This window comes from Ixodes scapularis, unplaced genomic scaffold (assembly GCF_016920785.2).
Source record: "Ixodes scapularis isolate PalLabHiFi unplaced genomic scaffold, ASM1692078v2 PGA_scaffold11__112_contigs__length_91849675, whole genome shotgun sequence".
NCBI classification, from domain to species: domain Eukaryota; kingdom Metazoa; phylum Arthropoda; class Arachnida; order Ixodida; family Ixodidae; genus Ixodes; species Ixodes scapularis.
Genome location: NW_024609837.1, coordinates 50215157 through 50230123, shown reverse-complemented (window position 1 = coordinate 50230123; position 14967 = coordinate 50215157). Strand labels below are relative to the sequence as shown.

At 41.5% G+C, this 14967-nt stretch overlaps 1 protein-coding gene across 2 annotated transcripts in view; it reads right to left on the bottom strand.

Moving 5' to 3' along the window:
* LOC115318864 (endothelial lipase) overlaps positions 1-11380 on the bottom strand; it is a 32011-nt gene extending 20631 nt beyond the window's left edge. The window contains exons 1-3 of one of the 2 annotated variants that reach the window (XM_029978573.4): positions 11317-11380; positions 2978-3046; positions 2436-2917 (exon numbers count right to left, since the gene is read on the bottom strand). In XM_029978573.4, the coding sequence (XP_029834433.2) occupies positions 2436-2917; positions 2978-3014 (519 nt within the window). In that variant the 5' untranslated portion in view covers positions 3015-3046; positions 11317-11380. Of the gene's footprint in view, positions 1-2435; positions 3047-11316 lie in introns of both variants that reach the window. The other variant, XM_029978572.4, reaches the window with a different exon arrangement.
* Positions 11381-14967: the final 3587 nt, after the last annotated feature.

The following is a 14967-nucleotide window of genomic DNA, read 5'->3' as shown; positions in this document are numbered from 1 at the left end:
TGCAATCTTCGTGAGCGTCCAGTCGGCTCGCTTCGTAAACGTCAACCTCAACTTTCTGTTTAGCGAGTCGAGGGCCAATATAGCTTAGCCATTTAATGGGGCCCTTAGAAGTATACAACAAAGCAGGAAAACAAATTTTCTCCTGCGTTCTGCAAACAAATATATATATATTTTACTGACTTATTTTTATGTGAAAGCGTTTTCTCTCTTCATAACAAAAAAAAAAAATAGTTTATACGCCTAAAGATGCCCGTGCATGTACTTTCCCGCACATTAACTTGAGAGGCTCTTTCCTCAAACCTCTAATGCTGAAGCCGAAGTTACGTAACTAAATATTAAGTTTTCTATGAAACACTGCGAAGGGCGTTTCGAGTTGCTCAGCTTCACACTTCATATTTCGGTGGAAATATATTTTTTTCAGGTCATTCGTGGAACTCCCGACGTAGATCGCAGTGACTGGCTGTTCGAGTACCCTGGGGTATGTTAGGCGTTCGGGCATTCTTAGGGTGTATCTTGATAATAACTCAAAGAAGCGGCTGTTTGAAGTATCGCGAATGCGTCATGATTCACACTGTTTCGGCGAACTCACTGTATCATTTCCGCCTGTGATCACGCCTACAATTGTTGTGAAACGAACGGTTAGACCTTTACGGCAAACTTCTTTTCAGGTCCAATGAAACCCTCCGCTTGACACATGTGATTAAGAAGCATAAAACATAACCTTAGCTACGTAAAGAAATACAATATATATCACACATGGAATCTACCTGTAAGAAAATCTTTGAAATGTGAAGTTTTTCCGGGAATGGTCACGAAGAATCGCTAAGTTCTCGCTTTGATTTATTTTAATTGTCCCCGAACATCAAGTGCGTGTGTGTGTGTGTGTGTGTGTTTTATTGTCATCTTTATATCTGAACAATATGACATCGTTACTACTTACACTTCAGTCCGAGAAAGTGAAGACAGCCACCATTTGTTTATGATTATCGGATTCTACGCCAGGCCAAGTTTTGATGCGAGCATGAGACGTCCTTCTGATGCGCCAAGGAGTTATCGTACGCAAAGACAAAATCTCAGCAAGACACTTTAAAAAGCTCCGCAAATTGTCATCTCAAAACAAAACTTACAGCTGCACCATCAGTACAAAGAAATCATAAAGTTCCTTAAAAAAGGAAGCTCAGTTTAGCTAACAGTTCCACAATAAACCTTAGCGAGGAACATGCTTGTCGAAACTCGTCCCCTCCTAAGCGTCCCGTAGTTTAAAAAGCCTGCGGATACTTAAAAATAAATATAGGGCGGTTCAACGGAACGCTCTTTCACTTTTGGTATGGTACCTGGAGTGCGTCTCTGACTGGTGTGTTTAGCGTCTCATGTCGCCCATACAACAAAAAGTGGTTCAGAAATGGCAAACAAATGACGTCGCAGACGCCTGAGTGTCGAGCTGTCGGTGGTCGCTATTCTGGCGGTTGGCCGTAGAAATGCTAGCGAAAAGCACGAGCGACCGCGAGTGTAGCTGTCGTCGCGGCGTCCCAATTTCGGACTGTCCAAGCTTCCGCGGACTGCCATACTGGGGCCCTAAGCTGGACACTTGGCGAAGACGACGGCGAGAAATCTGGCGGCAGCGATTGGCCAATGCCACACTTGACCTTGGCACCGGCCAATCATAGCCGCCGAATTTCTCGCCAACTTTTCCGCCAAGTGTCCAGATTAGGGCCCCTGGAGAGCAACCTGCAGCGGAACAGACGTCTGCCACCCGCACCACAGCTATTGGGACGCCGCCAGGATCGCGACCAGCGACAGCAAGACGCTTCCATGACGTGGTGAGTCGAAAATCGGGGGACCACTGTTTGGGGCGCTGTAAACACATCAGTGGGAGACGCGTTCCAGGTACCATACTTTCGGTAAGCCGTGTTCCGCCATGTTGATGAACCGCGCCCACCGCTCTCGCCATTTTTTTTTTATTCAGACGCTTAGTTATTGGCGTTGTTTTTGGTATTGGCGAGACGCGCAAGGATGGCGAGTGTCTCTGCCGATTACGGAACTCAGTATATACGACGGGAGACGTAATTCGAACCACGGAAAGCAATGTCTACCCAGTTTTAGTTATACATTCGGAGTCGACTCGGCGGAATCGGTAGCGACCATTTTGGCAATCGAGGAGTAAACTTCTCGAACGTTTGCTCGTCCGATGTTTAAATAAAAATTGGCATGTAGACAGGTCAAGTGCCAGCCAGCGCTTGTTTTACGTTCCTGACAACTATAACAAACGCAAACAATCATAACGCAAAAACAGCGAGATTGTGTAAACACCACCTCGGCGCATAGAAAGACATACGACAGTTCATCGTCCGGCGTAATTTGGAGCCGGAAGTACGTCGTGTGAAACCGCCTTATACATTTTCGAAATTGTACGTGCATTGTTGGTTTTAACTTACCACCCGAAGGAGCTCGTCCTTAATGTCTGCCAGTTCCTCATCCTTGACCTTGCCAGATGAAGACGAAGAGCTTGAGATACTTGAGAAGGACGCAATCGAACCAAGCCATCCGTGGACGAGCAGGTAAAGCTTCTGGTCGGGATCCAAAAGAGCCGCAATAGAGGGAAAGTCGTTCACGTGTGTTGCGATGATAGCTGGATTATAGTAGTCAGAAATTCCGTTACGTTTCCGATTCGTGTAGACTTCATATATAGCGCTAATATCTCCCGGGCTTCTCCTTGTCCGGTTCATCCTGTCCCTGAAACGTATTGCTTCAGAATTTAGGTCCAGGTTCTGACTATTGTATTTGGAAGTTAGATGACCCCCTCTTGAACGAGATGCACTCATGTCATCTTCGGTGTTCACCGGAGTTGTCACTGCGATTCCAGAGCTTTCAGAGATATCCTGATGAGACGAATGCCCTTGGTCGAAAAGAAAGACACCTGGAACATGGGTAGAGAGTAAATCACGGACATCGGATGCGAGCTGAGCTAGATGCTTACCAGAGAGTGCCAAAATTAGGGCAACAAAGTTGCGCATGGTTCTTCGATTGCCTAGCTGTTTCACTCGCGCTGTAAGTAGAGATTAATATAATGTATGTAATTAAGATCAACTGATTTAAATTAAAATGTATAAAAGCGCCGAAAACTACAGGGACTACACACAAAAACAAAAATACAACAGTAATAATAATAATAAATATAATAATCTTTTATTGTCTCTGTGCCCCAGAATAACCTTACGGTTTTGAAGTGGTGCACATACGTACACTAAAACTAAAAAAAGTGCATTGTAACAATGCCGCCTTAAACAGTAGGCAACATATGTTTATGCCTGAAGAGGCCAATTCACCAAAAATATTTAAATTTGGTGACGCTAAATTGCTAAGTAACATTTGCATGCGTATTATTGGTGACTTTTTCTTCTTGAGGTGAAGGGGTTCTGGACAACCGAGCTAGTACTTTAAAATTAAAACAGCACAAGTCAACGTAAAACTTTCCGTCTATAATTTTGTGTAGAAACAACAAGTTACAAGAGAGTCTCCGAGTTGATAAACATTAAGGACGCAGAATTTTCAGTGAGTATTCGTAATTATAACATCTATTAAAATACCTATCATAAATAAATAGAATAAAACATATTGGCATGGACTGATTACGTCCCGCGTCAGTAGTTGAAAAAATGAAAGCCGTTTACAACTCCCTGTAACACCGAATTGGAGCGCAGCTCTTGAGGAGGAGGGAAGGGTACTGAGGGTTGCCTGTTCTCGGGGCGGGGCGGGGGGGGGGGGGGGGGTGTCATGTAACCTTGGGGGGTCACGTCACCCCCCAGAAAAATTTTTCCGCTGGACTGAGCGGGGAATATTTTCCGCTAGACTTAGCGGGAAAATTTTTCCGCTAGTTTTAGCGGGGAATTTTTCCCGCTAGATTTAGCGGAGAAATTTTTCAGCTAGATTTAGCGGGGAAATTTTTCCGCTACATTTGGTGGGGAATTTTTCCCGCTAGATTTAGCGGGGAAATTTTTCCGCTAGATTTAGCGGGGAATTTTTTCCGCTAAATCTAGCGGGGAAATGTTTCCGCTAAATCTAGCGGGGAAATTTTTTCGCTACTTTTAGCGGGGAAATTTTTCCCGCTAGATTTAGCGGGGAAATTTTTCCGCTAAATCTAGCGGGGTAAAGTTTTACGCTAGATTTAGCGGAGCAATTTTTCCGCTAAATCTAGCGGGGAAATTTTTCCGCTAGATTTAGCGGGGAAATTTACCCATAATGCACCGCGCGGTTACGCCGCCGGCGACGGCGACGCCGACGCCGCTCAAGCCGGAAACGGGCCCTTAAGAGCTGCGCTCTAAAATAATTCTAAACTAGACTGCCAAACTGAAGCCTTGTACGTACCAGACAGGAAAAGAACGAACAATGCATAGGCGATTAGTGAAATCATAAGACAAGCACGATAACAAGCCCAGCATTCAAATTGAAGAGGCGATTATCTACATGAATTTACACCATCTGTTTTACCACAAAAATAAACTAGGCATCGCCGAACGCTCATTCTTCGCCCAAAGGTAGCGCTAGACGTCACAACCAGATGCCATAGTTTCAGCCCGATCCGATAACTTAATCAAATGTTATAAGGGATTTTCTGAAAACTTCAATGGAAAAATGGCGGCCGACTGAGTTTTCAAACACATGGGGCTCTATGGCACCAGAAAACGAAAACGGGCGAAAATGGGCTCCATTTTCCCATTGAACTTTTCAGAAAATCACTTATAACTTTTGATTAAGTTATCGGATCGGGCTGAAACTTTGGCATCTGGTTGTGACCTCTAGCTCTACCTTTGGGCGGAGAATGAGCGTTCGGCGATGCCTACGTTATTTTTGCGGCAAAAAAGACCGTGTAAATTTTCTTTTGTGACACCGTGTAGTTCATCTTTTAGAATTCGGTTAGTATATTATATTTTAGGGAAAAGACAAAGACGAAAGTATTTACGCCGTAAAGCGAGGTCAGGTAAGTCCGAAGTTGTCTTCATTGACGAAACACTAGCAGTACGAGAATAACTAGGAAGGATAAAACGGGCTGCTCGCTTCTGGACTGATTCGAGAATTTGTGATAATGTTCCATGTCCCGGATCCCAAACGGAACCGGCGTATTCAAGTTTTGGCCTGACTAAGGCTTTGTATAATTCCAGTTCGACCGGAAGATTAGCGGAACGGAAGTGGCGGCGCAAAAACCCAAGCATACGATTAGGATTATTAAAGAAATATTCGACGTGCATGTTCCAGGAAAGGTTATGAGTTATGTGAATACCAAGATATTTGTATGCAGCAACAGTATCTAATGGTGTATTATTAAGGATGTATATGGCAGGGTCAATGTTTTTAGAAAGTTGGAAAACAGGCATGCTTTTACATTTAGTAATGTTAAGCTTCATTAGGGATACAGCGCACCAGGAAGAAACTACGTCGAGGTCTGACTGTAGTATAGCACACTCTTGGCATTAGTAATTACGCGGTAGAGCACACAATCATCCGCGAACAATTTAATAGAGGAGAGAATTTTCGATGGGAGGTCGGTAATGTAGACTAGAACAAGAAAGGCCCCAGGACAGATCCCTGTGGTACGCCGGACGTTCAGGAGTAGTAGAAGAATTATGCCCGTTGACAGAAGCATATTGTGAGCGGTTAGATAAAAAAAAAAACATTTAATACAGCCCAAGATGTTAGGATGAATATTAAGTTTACTCAGTTTCAAGAGAGGTAGGTTGTGCGGGACAGAGTCGAAAGCCTTAGCAAAATCTAAGAAAACGCAGTCAACTATTAGCCCGGCAACAATAGCAACTAACAGGCCATTAGTAAACAATACGAGCTGTGTTTCACAAGAAAACAATCTGCGGAACCCGTGTTGACAATTAGTAAAAAAATATTTGGACTCGAAAAAGGCAACAAGGTGAGAGTAAATGACATGTTCAAGTAATTCACACTGCACACTAGTAAATGATATGGGCCTGTGAAAAAAAAATTTCGAAATGAATGAAAAATGAATAGGTGGGGGTGCTCTTCAGGAACTTTGAATTAATTCCGTCAATCCCAGCACACGCGGAAATTTTAAGCTTCTGGATTTAACAGTCGACACCGAATCAATCAATACAAACAGGAAACATAGGACTAAAATTAGCGCTGAAAACAATTGTGCCGTGTATTGTGTGCGTGTTCGCCTCGCAAAGCGAGCAAGACCTTCGGCCCAGGCAACGGTCGGCTGATGTAACCGGAGAGAGCCACGGAGAAGAACGTGACGCCTGGGAAAGAACAGACTGGGCGCGGTCGCAGACCGAAGAAGACGCTTCTCAACCGAATGTTATCTAACAGTTAAATAAATATATCCTGCATTATTCCCAATTACCGGTACATCACAAATTGGATAACAGGTAGGAGTCGTGTGGGAAAAATAAGAAGCAAACACATCGTTCAGGACATTGCAAAAATTGTTTAGATCTACAGGAACATTATTCGCATCACAAAGCTCAACCGCACTCGATCTAATACCGCTGACCACGCTCCAAAACGTTCGTGGGTTATCTTTCAAAATAAAAAGAAGTGTACACTGATAAAACTCCTGCTTTGATTGTGCGACAGCTTGTTTATGATCCGTATCAGCAGCTTTGTAAGCGTGCCAGTGCTCAGCACTTTTTGTTAATTTTGCGCGCCGAAATAACCGTTCCTTTTTGTTTCCAAGGTGCCTGTGACTTAGAGCGGATGCGCTTCAGAGGAGTGTAGTGGTTAGTTAGGTCACTCACTTTTTGTTTGAAGAGAGACCAATTTGCTTCAACCGTTCCCGTTTGAAAACGTGAGATGTAAATGGTTAGAAGCGTGTCTAATTCATTATTAATTGAAACAAAAGCGGCATTTTTGTAGTCGCGAATAATCGTAAGTGCTTTACATGAGGAAGCAGATGCCTGCAGGTCAAACTGAATAACACAATGGTCGCTTAAACCTGGTAAATAAGTTAAGGGAGAAAGAAGCTCAGTGGTTGTAGTGAGAATGAGGTCAAATACATTGGAAGATTGAGATATAATAATAAGAATAATAATGTGTTTTATTCCCTTTACAAATACATATAAATAATGCTGGCCTACAAAAGCAGTATCCTGCTTGTGCGTAGGACCAAACAATCCAGCGAAATACATATCAATACATCAAGATAAAAAATCGAACGAGTACAATGTGGCCATTGATACCAACATTAATACAAAACAGAGCCGCAATTCGGCACAAAACAAAATGAACACAACTATCGAAATCATTAAGAGGCAAGTATGCAGTGATGGGAGTAAAGCAGTGTTTATGGAGGTAATGAGAGGAACCAATTTTTTATTTCTTTTTTTAGTACTTTTATTGAATTTATTTTCATTAAGGACTCAGTGAGCTCATTATATAAGGTGGGAATAAAGTGAGCTCTGCATCTGTTTCCGTATCGAGTGGAAATTCTGGTGAATTTAAACCTTTCTTTGCGCCTTAGGTCCCTAGGTTTGTCCACTGGAACCTTGAACGTTGCATCGTAGAAATAATTTATAAACGTAACATATCTATGAAAATATTTAAAGAATAAAATTTGGAGCTTCTTTGCTTTATCTTCCATATCTAACGTTCCGTACGGAGTTCCGTATGTAATGTTTTTCACCATATGTTTTAAAATTCTGTCTAATGCATTTGTCTTGTATGGAGAACAGTAACCATATAATGTGATTCCATATCGTAGAATTGATTCAGCTAACGACCCGTACACCAGTAGTCTTATCTTTACGCTGCATAAGCTTCTTATTCTGTACAGATATGCTGAAACGACACGTAGTCTTTTAGTCACAGATTCCACATGTTGATTCCATGATAAATGTTTATTCACTTATAATCCTAGATATTTTACACAATTATCGTATGGCAAAGGTTTACAAGTAAAATTATTACACGGTGTCGAATGCAGTAAAATCCTAGGTGACATATCAACACGTTTATGATAATTTCGGATACACAGTAACTTAGTTTTGGCAAAATTTACTGAAATGGCATTTGAGTTAAACCAACCTATTAGTTCATTTATATCTCTATGGAAGACTAAAACAGCCTTATCATAGTTTTCATAGGGTAAACCTAGCACCGCATCGTCAGCATACTGAAATAGCTTAGATTGTAGAGATAAAATACCCAAATCATTTATGTAAACATTAAATAAAATTGGTCCAACAGTGCTACATTGTGGTACGCCACATTCGACTTTAGCTGTACTACGTATATTATTCATAATTTTAACCATTTGTTGTCTGTCGTTAAAGTAATTCTTAAAAAAAGTTATAAAACTGTCCCCTGAAACCCAATCTGTAAAGCTTTTCAAGTAACAGAGAATGATCAATGGTACCAAAAGCCTTCGATAGATCTCTAAAAAGTGCCAGGCCAATCTTGTTATTGTCTAGTGCTTGATTAACACAGTCAGAAAAATCTTCTAAAAGTGTAATAGTACTTTTTTTGTTGTCGAAAACCATATTGCATACTAGAAAATAAATTAAATTTATCACAAAAATTGGTCATTGCTAGTTGTACCCACTTTTTGATTATATGAGCTAATGCAGGTAGAATGGAAATGGGCCTGTAGCTCTCCAATTCTTGTCTTTTCCCCTTTTTATACAGTGGACGTATAATAGTTATCTTCAAGCCCTTAGGAATTCTTCCGGTATGAAAGGTGGCATTAATTATTTTCATTAAAACGTGTTTTAATTTTTTTAAATTATACCAAATATCTCGTACTTTAATATTATCAAATCCTGGTGTTTTAGTTATTGGCATAGCATTTATAATCCTCAAAATTTCGCTCTTCGTCATCTGAGGTAAGTGCGCCGAACTAGAGCATCTGACCTGTGAAGTGACGGGATTGGGACCATTCTGTGAAATGTTATTTTTTATGCTTCTTACGGAGTCAACAAAACACTTATTAAATGATTCCGATAACGTTAAATATGAATCTATTCCAGGAAAGTTTTGTTTTTAATTGTATCGTCCACGCTATTTTTAGACTTCCATGTCTTTTTTTATATTTCTTCTCGAAGAGGTGAATTAATTTAAATAATGTTTCCCTTTTTCTAAACGTATTTTTGGTGTCACTTTATTGCGCACTGCACGAAATTCATTTCTTAGTTCTGTGGTTTCGGGATTTGGCTTACATCTGCTCCAAAGCCTTTCCTTGTGATCACACAATTCTAATATTTTCTCGTTTATCCAAACATTCTCAGGTCTTTGTTTCTTCAACTTTATTTTTCTAGTACCTTTAGAATAAATATCTTGAAACGTGTCCACTAGTATGTCATAGGCTACAATATGATCGAACTCGCATAAAGAGTTCCAATCGAACGATTGTATTAAATTATCGATTTTTTTAGTATCTAGTATAAATTGGTACCCATTTTCTAAATCTACATCTTCAGCAGTAATTTCGTCTAATATTGAGAGTACAGTAATGTAATGGTCAGCTACCTTTTGCTTAATGACTCCAGACAGTGTTTTCAAATTACTAATTCTTATAACAATGTGGTCAATACATGATTTTGTAATTTTATTACAATAATATTCCTCCCTAGTATAATTTTGAATGACATTTTATAGACCAAATGAAGCGAGGGTATCAAGATAACGCGGTACTCCTTGTTTATTCTCATTCAGAACATCAATATTGAAGTCTCCTGCCAGAACTAGGTACTTGTTGTTATTAAATTTGTGAAGGAATTGTTCCAATTCATCACAGAATATAGGTATATTTGAACTCGGTGGCCTGTATACGGCACACACAACATAAGAAAAATTCATTTTGTGAACAATAGCAGCACACACTTCTGCTTGTACAAATGAAATATCTATTTTTTTCTGATGAATTTGTCATTTATGTACATCATAACTCCGCCACCTTTCCTTTGTTCTCGGCACAAGCAGAAAAAATGAAAGTCTGGCAAGGAAAATGTAGCGCAACCTGCCTCATCAGCACTGGCCTCACTCAAGATAAGTACATCCAAACTTGGAAGTCGCGTAGATAAAATTAACATTAACTGATCCCAATGTCTGTAAATACTCCTAACATTTATATGAATTAAGCTTAGTTTAGTGTCAGCGTTACTTCTTTCCGCTCTAGAACTTTCCGTATATCCGTCCCACTCACGGAACGATTCAAAAAGCGATTCCATGATTACCTAATTTTGATTAAGTCTCTTTCGCTCTCAATCTGAATCACCGCCGCTCCCTCCTTCTGCCTTACGAATATTTTTCCGTTCCTCATCTAAGTATACACGTACCCTTTTTCCTTCGCACGTGCCTTGGTGGACCACAACAAACTTTTTAGCGCTCTAGTCAAGTTTTCATTTATAAAAATGTTCTCATTTCTAAGAGTAGTTCGTTTTCTCACCCACAAGTCCAGTGTACGCCGCTCGGTGAATATCACCAGTATAGGTGTGATTCTTCCTTCTTTAGCTTTTAGCCTGCGGGCAGCCCCGTTGTCATTCGAAGTCACTGGTGCTAGGTCCAGCTTCGTTGCCACTGCGTTGATTACGCTCATGACATCTTCATTCGGTCGTTGCACTATACCATGGATTTCAATATTCTGGCGTCTAGAGTACAGCTCTGCATTGTCGATAGCCTTTCTTAGTTCTCCAACCTCTTCATCCCTTTGTGAAATCCTTCCCTCTAGTTCACCGATTTTCCGCTGTAGTTCATTAATTGTTTTGTCTTGGTTATCCAAATGAACGTTCAATTCCTCATGCCTTGCTGTCAGATCATTCGTGGCTGTCTCGATTCCTGCTATTGTTTTACTCTGATTTTCTATTTTGAGCATCATCGCGTCGGACCTCGCAGTCTGCGCCTCGAGAGACCTCTCAATGCAAAACATCCTATTAAGGACGGAAGTCAACTTTTCACTGATAGATTCATTTTGTTTGAGTAACCTTTCAAGTTTTTCCTCATTTGGGGTCAGCTCTGACGCCCCTTGAGATACCTCGGGAGTCGCAGACTGTCGTTGGGAATGCAACCTGCAGGTGTTACATTGCCATTCAGAAATTTCTACGTCGTTCATTGACTTCACTACAGTTTTTGTCATTCCAGAACACTTGCCCATGTGGTAATAATTTGTGCACTCCGAACACTTAATACATGCAGCATCATGTCCAATTTTTTTCAGGCAAGAGAGACAGTCACTTTTTTGAGCCATTTTCGTGAAAGCACCAAACAAAAAGCAAAAAAAAAAAAAGCAAAAAGCAGACCAGTGAAATGCACACCCGCGCACTTACAAATAGTAAGCGAGTGAATATGAAATCTTACCCACAAAAATTGAAAACTTAGTTTTCGTGGCGATGCAATCCGCTGGTCTGCGAAGAGTTGTTCAGCGACTGCCGCTTTTATAGCTCAGAGATTCCGAGGATAGGCTCTCTCGATGCGCTGTCTGCCAGCAGCGCGAGCAATAATCCGCTGATAACTGGGTATCGATGCGGTGGCCGTCGACGTTCAGCTATCTCTTGATATCGTCGCTTGAATCCAGGATCGGCCGTCTCGTTCGTTTTGCGGGCAGATTGGAGATTGGAAATCGCAGATGGTTACGCAATCGGGGGGCAAGAAGACGTATTGTCGAGGAGGTCTGTCGAGTTGGGCGCTGTATTTCCGGGAATCGGATAGCGTCTTAATTCCAGGCTGCTGCTTGAAATGTGCGTATCTATTGCAGTTACGGTTTTCTGCCGTTTTACATTGTTCTGCAGTGCATGTAATCCGTTATGTTAGATAGCTTCAGTACTACGCAGTCATGTTTCGATGATACGGAACGCGTTACTATGAATGCACTGCTTTTAGCCAAGTTTTTTTTGGACGCATTGAATAAATGCATGCATTCTTGTCTCGTTATTATAGACTACCCCCACTATAGACAAGTTCAGGGGGAAGGAGAAGGGGAAAGGTGATCATATTAACGGGACATCGCCGTAATTATTTCAGTTGCACTTCTCTGCAGCTTTCCTTTGTTTTGTCTAGCCGCAGTTATTTTCCGCAGGTCAGCTATCAGCTACTGATTCAGCTAGAGACCTGATCCTCAAAAGGTTTGACGCTATTTTTTAATGAAAAACATTTATTCTCTACCTTTGATTGATGCCATTGCCAGACACGTTTTTTTTTTTCCCCTTTTGAAAAAAATTGCCGTTTTCTGCGTATAATAGATTTTATATTTACAAAAGAATAGACGTGCAAGACCGCGATGATATTGAAGTGTACCAAAGAGTCACATTTATTCAGCGCCCCTGTCATGAAGTTTTGCGTATCACAATAACGATCTCAACCTCAAAATTAGACGAGACTCCATAGTACAATACAATGTTATTTCATTATAGTTTGCACAGTTTATGAGCTAATGGCCATATAAACCAAGAACGCTTGCGCATGGGACGTGGCAGTTGAGGGCACAGAAACCAAAGCACACAAACAAAATCTAACGGGAAAAAATATTTGGAGGCTCAACAAAATCGTTCACAATCTGCGAAGAGAAATTTTATTTTTTCGTAATATTTATAATGTTGCCAGCATTCGCAGTGACCAATGCTTTGAAACCGATCAGACCTATACGTGCGCATTTCTAATATTCCATGAAACCTAATCAGTTTGCATTAATGCTGAGTTAACCTCCTGCAGAGTGTGAAAGATTTTGTTTAGCCTCTACAAATGTGTTCTCGTTGGATTTTTGCTTTCTTCTGCGCCGCAACAGCCACGCCCCATGGCCGTTGCTGCGAAAAGAGGGCTTCTCTGTGGGTGGCGTTCCTTGAAACTACGCCACGCGCAAGCAAATGGGGTGGCTGCTACAGACTACAGGCTTCACTCCACGGGACAGGGGAATTTAGGTGCCGTTTGGAGCGGCTTCAGAGCTGACAACGCCGGTTCACCCCATAGGACAGTTAATGCATTGGCATTAATAACGCACTTAGGATCCTTCTCGTGGGCCATAAATTAGCAACGCACCGAATTGGAGCTTCCAGTATTCAGGATCAGCCATCTGACTAGTTAGAATGTGACTTTTATTTGTTCACATGGGCAGAACCTTTTCAGTTGAAAATTTTGAAACAGCTTATTTGTCGTAATCTAAACCCCCAGGCACCGAAACATAAAATAACGGCCAAGAGGTGTACGCGTTGTCCGTTATTTTATTTGTCCTACTCTAGACGGTGGTTTTAAAAAGCGCAAAGGACTAAGAAGAGAAGGAGGGGACAGGTCAGAGCGCTCTGTCCTGTCCCTCCTTCTCTTCTTAGTCCTTTGCGCTTTTAAAACCACCGTCTAGATGTTCAACCAACTAGCCCCCCAATTAATTCTGATGCAATTTATTTGTCCTTGTCTCTGGGTTTGGATTATCCTGTGTCCTAACCAGATCGCTTGCATACTTTTGCTTCTTGCAGCTTTTATGCTCTCTTTCCCGCAAACTTATCCTCAGGGTTCTTTTTTTTTAAGTGTGATACAATTGTACAGCTTTACTTCGTTTAACTCCGAACACGTAGCCGACGCTACGAAATGATGGGGCCAATCGAAGAAAGTCAGACCGCAACGTCAAAGTGTTCGTCGTGTTTCTGTGCGCGTTCTACTATCGCTAAACCATTCATGCCCAGAAAAATCCCAACAACTTGCACTTCTCATAGGTGCATTCGTGCCTCTGACTGATATATATATATATATATATATATATATATATATATATATATATATAGCGTTCGCCAATTCTCGTTGATTCGACTCAAATATTAAAAAACAAATTTGTTTTCAACATGTGGGGCAGCTAACGTGATTATTCTTTTACATTTTAAGGCAGCCTTTGCGTCCTGCTAAATTGAACTGCTGGCCGAATTGGCACGAAGTTACACATTTTGCACGCAGAGGTTAATGAAAGCAGCATTCATTAAAAGGTTCACTTGGTTAGTACACTAACATTTGCATGTAGCAGATTGCAGCAAAAGTTTATATTAGCCACACTCGTCAAGGAAAGCAAACCGGTTTTATTAATGGCACTTCTGATATAAGTATAATAAATATAATATCATCACAAACTTCAATAAGAAATGAAAAAGATCGCTGTAAAAATATGCTGTAAAAAACGCTGTTAAAATATTGTTTAATGTATGACACACTCTATAAATGCTCTAGGAGTTTTTTTTCCACATTACGAGTCGCACAGTCGGGACTCTTTCTTCTTTTCTCGAGGCTGTTTCTTTGCATCTCGGTTTTTTCCTTTGCAGTACTGTCGCCTTCTCATGCGATCCGAACCCTTTTGCACGTTCTACCGAAACCGGAGAAGCGTCTGCCTTCCATGGAGGCATCTGCATTTCACGAGAACGGCAGACAGAATTCGACCCTGAAGTCGTGTCTGCGTCTACCGTTTGCAAGGTAATCCCCTACAAGGCGCCTTCAATTCGGAGAGAACAACAACTGAGCATGTGACTGATGCATTCGGCAGACGTCTTTATCCTGATCGTCTCTTTTACTAATATTTTCATGTCGTTGTTTTCTTTTCCTAAAATGGGTACGTTTCCCCAGGCTGTAGAGCAGTCGGCGCATACATTCAGATGTTTCGCTATTTCCAAATTCGGATCTTTGGTTTTTATATTTCTTTTATGCTCAGTTCACCGTTGCAAAAAAAAAAAAAAATAAGTTGTAAAGAATTAGAGGGGGCGTAAGCAATGGGTAACTTAGCCCACGTTCCGGCGGAGGGCCGGCGGCCGGTCGGCCTGAACGTTGTGGCGCCCTCTAGGGGCAGGCGGAGAAAACATAGGAAAGGAGGGGACGTGATCTGTTCGCCGTTCCGACGGGGCGAGGAGAGGAGTCTCCACACCTGAAGAGCCTTCCTACACCGTGTCTGTGACCATGCAATGGGAAGCAAAAACAAAAAGTTTGACTCAACAGGCAAGGTCAATGCAGACGTGATAAAGATGATATGGCACGAGCGCTACGACG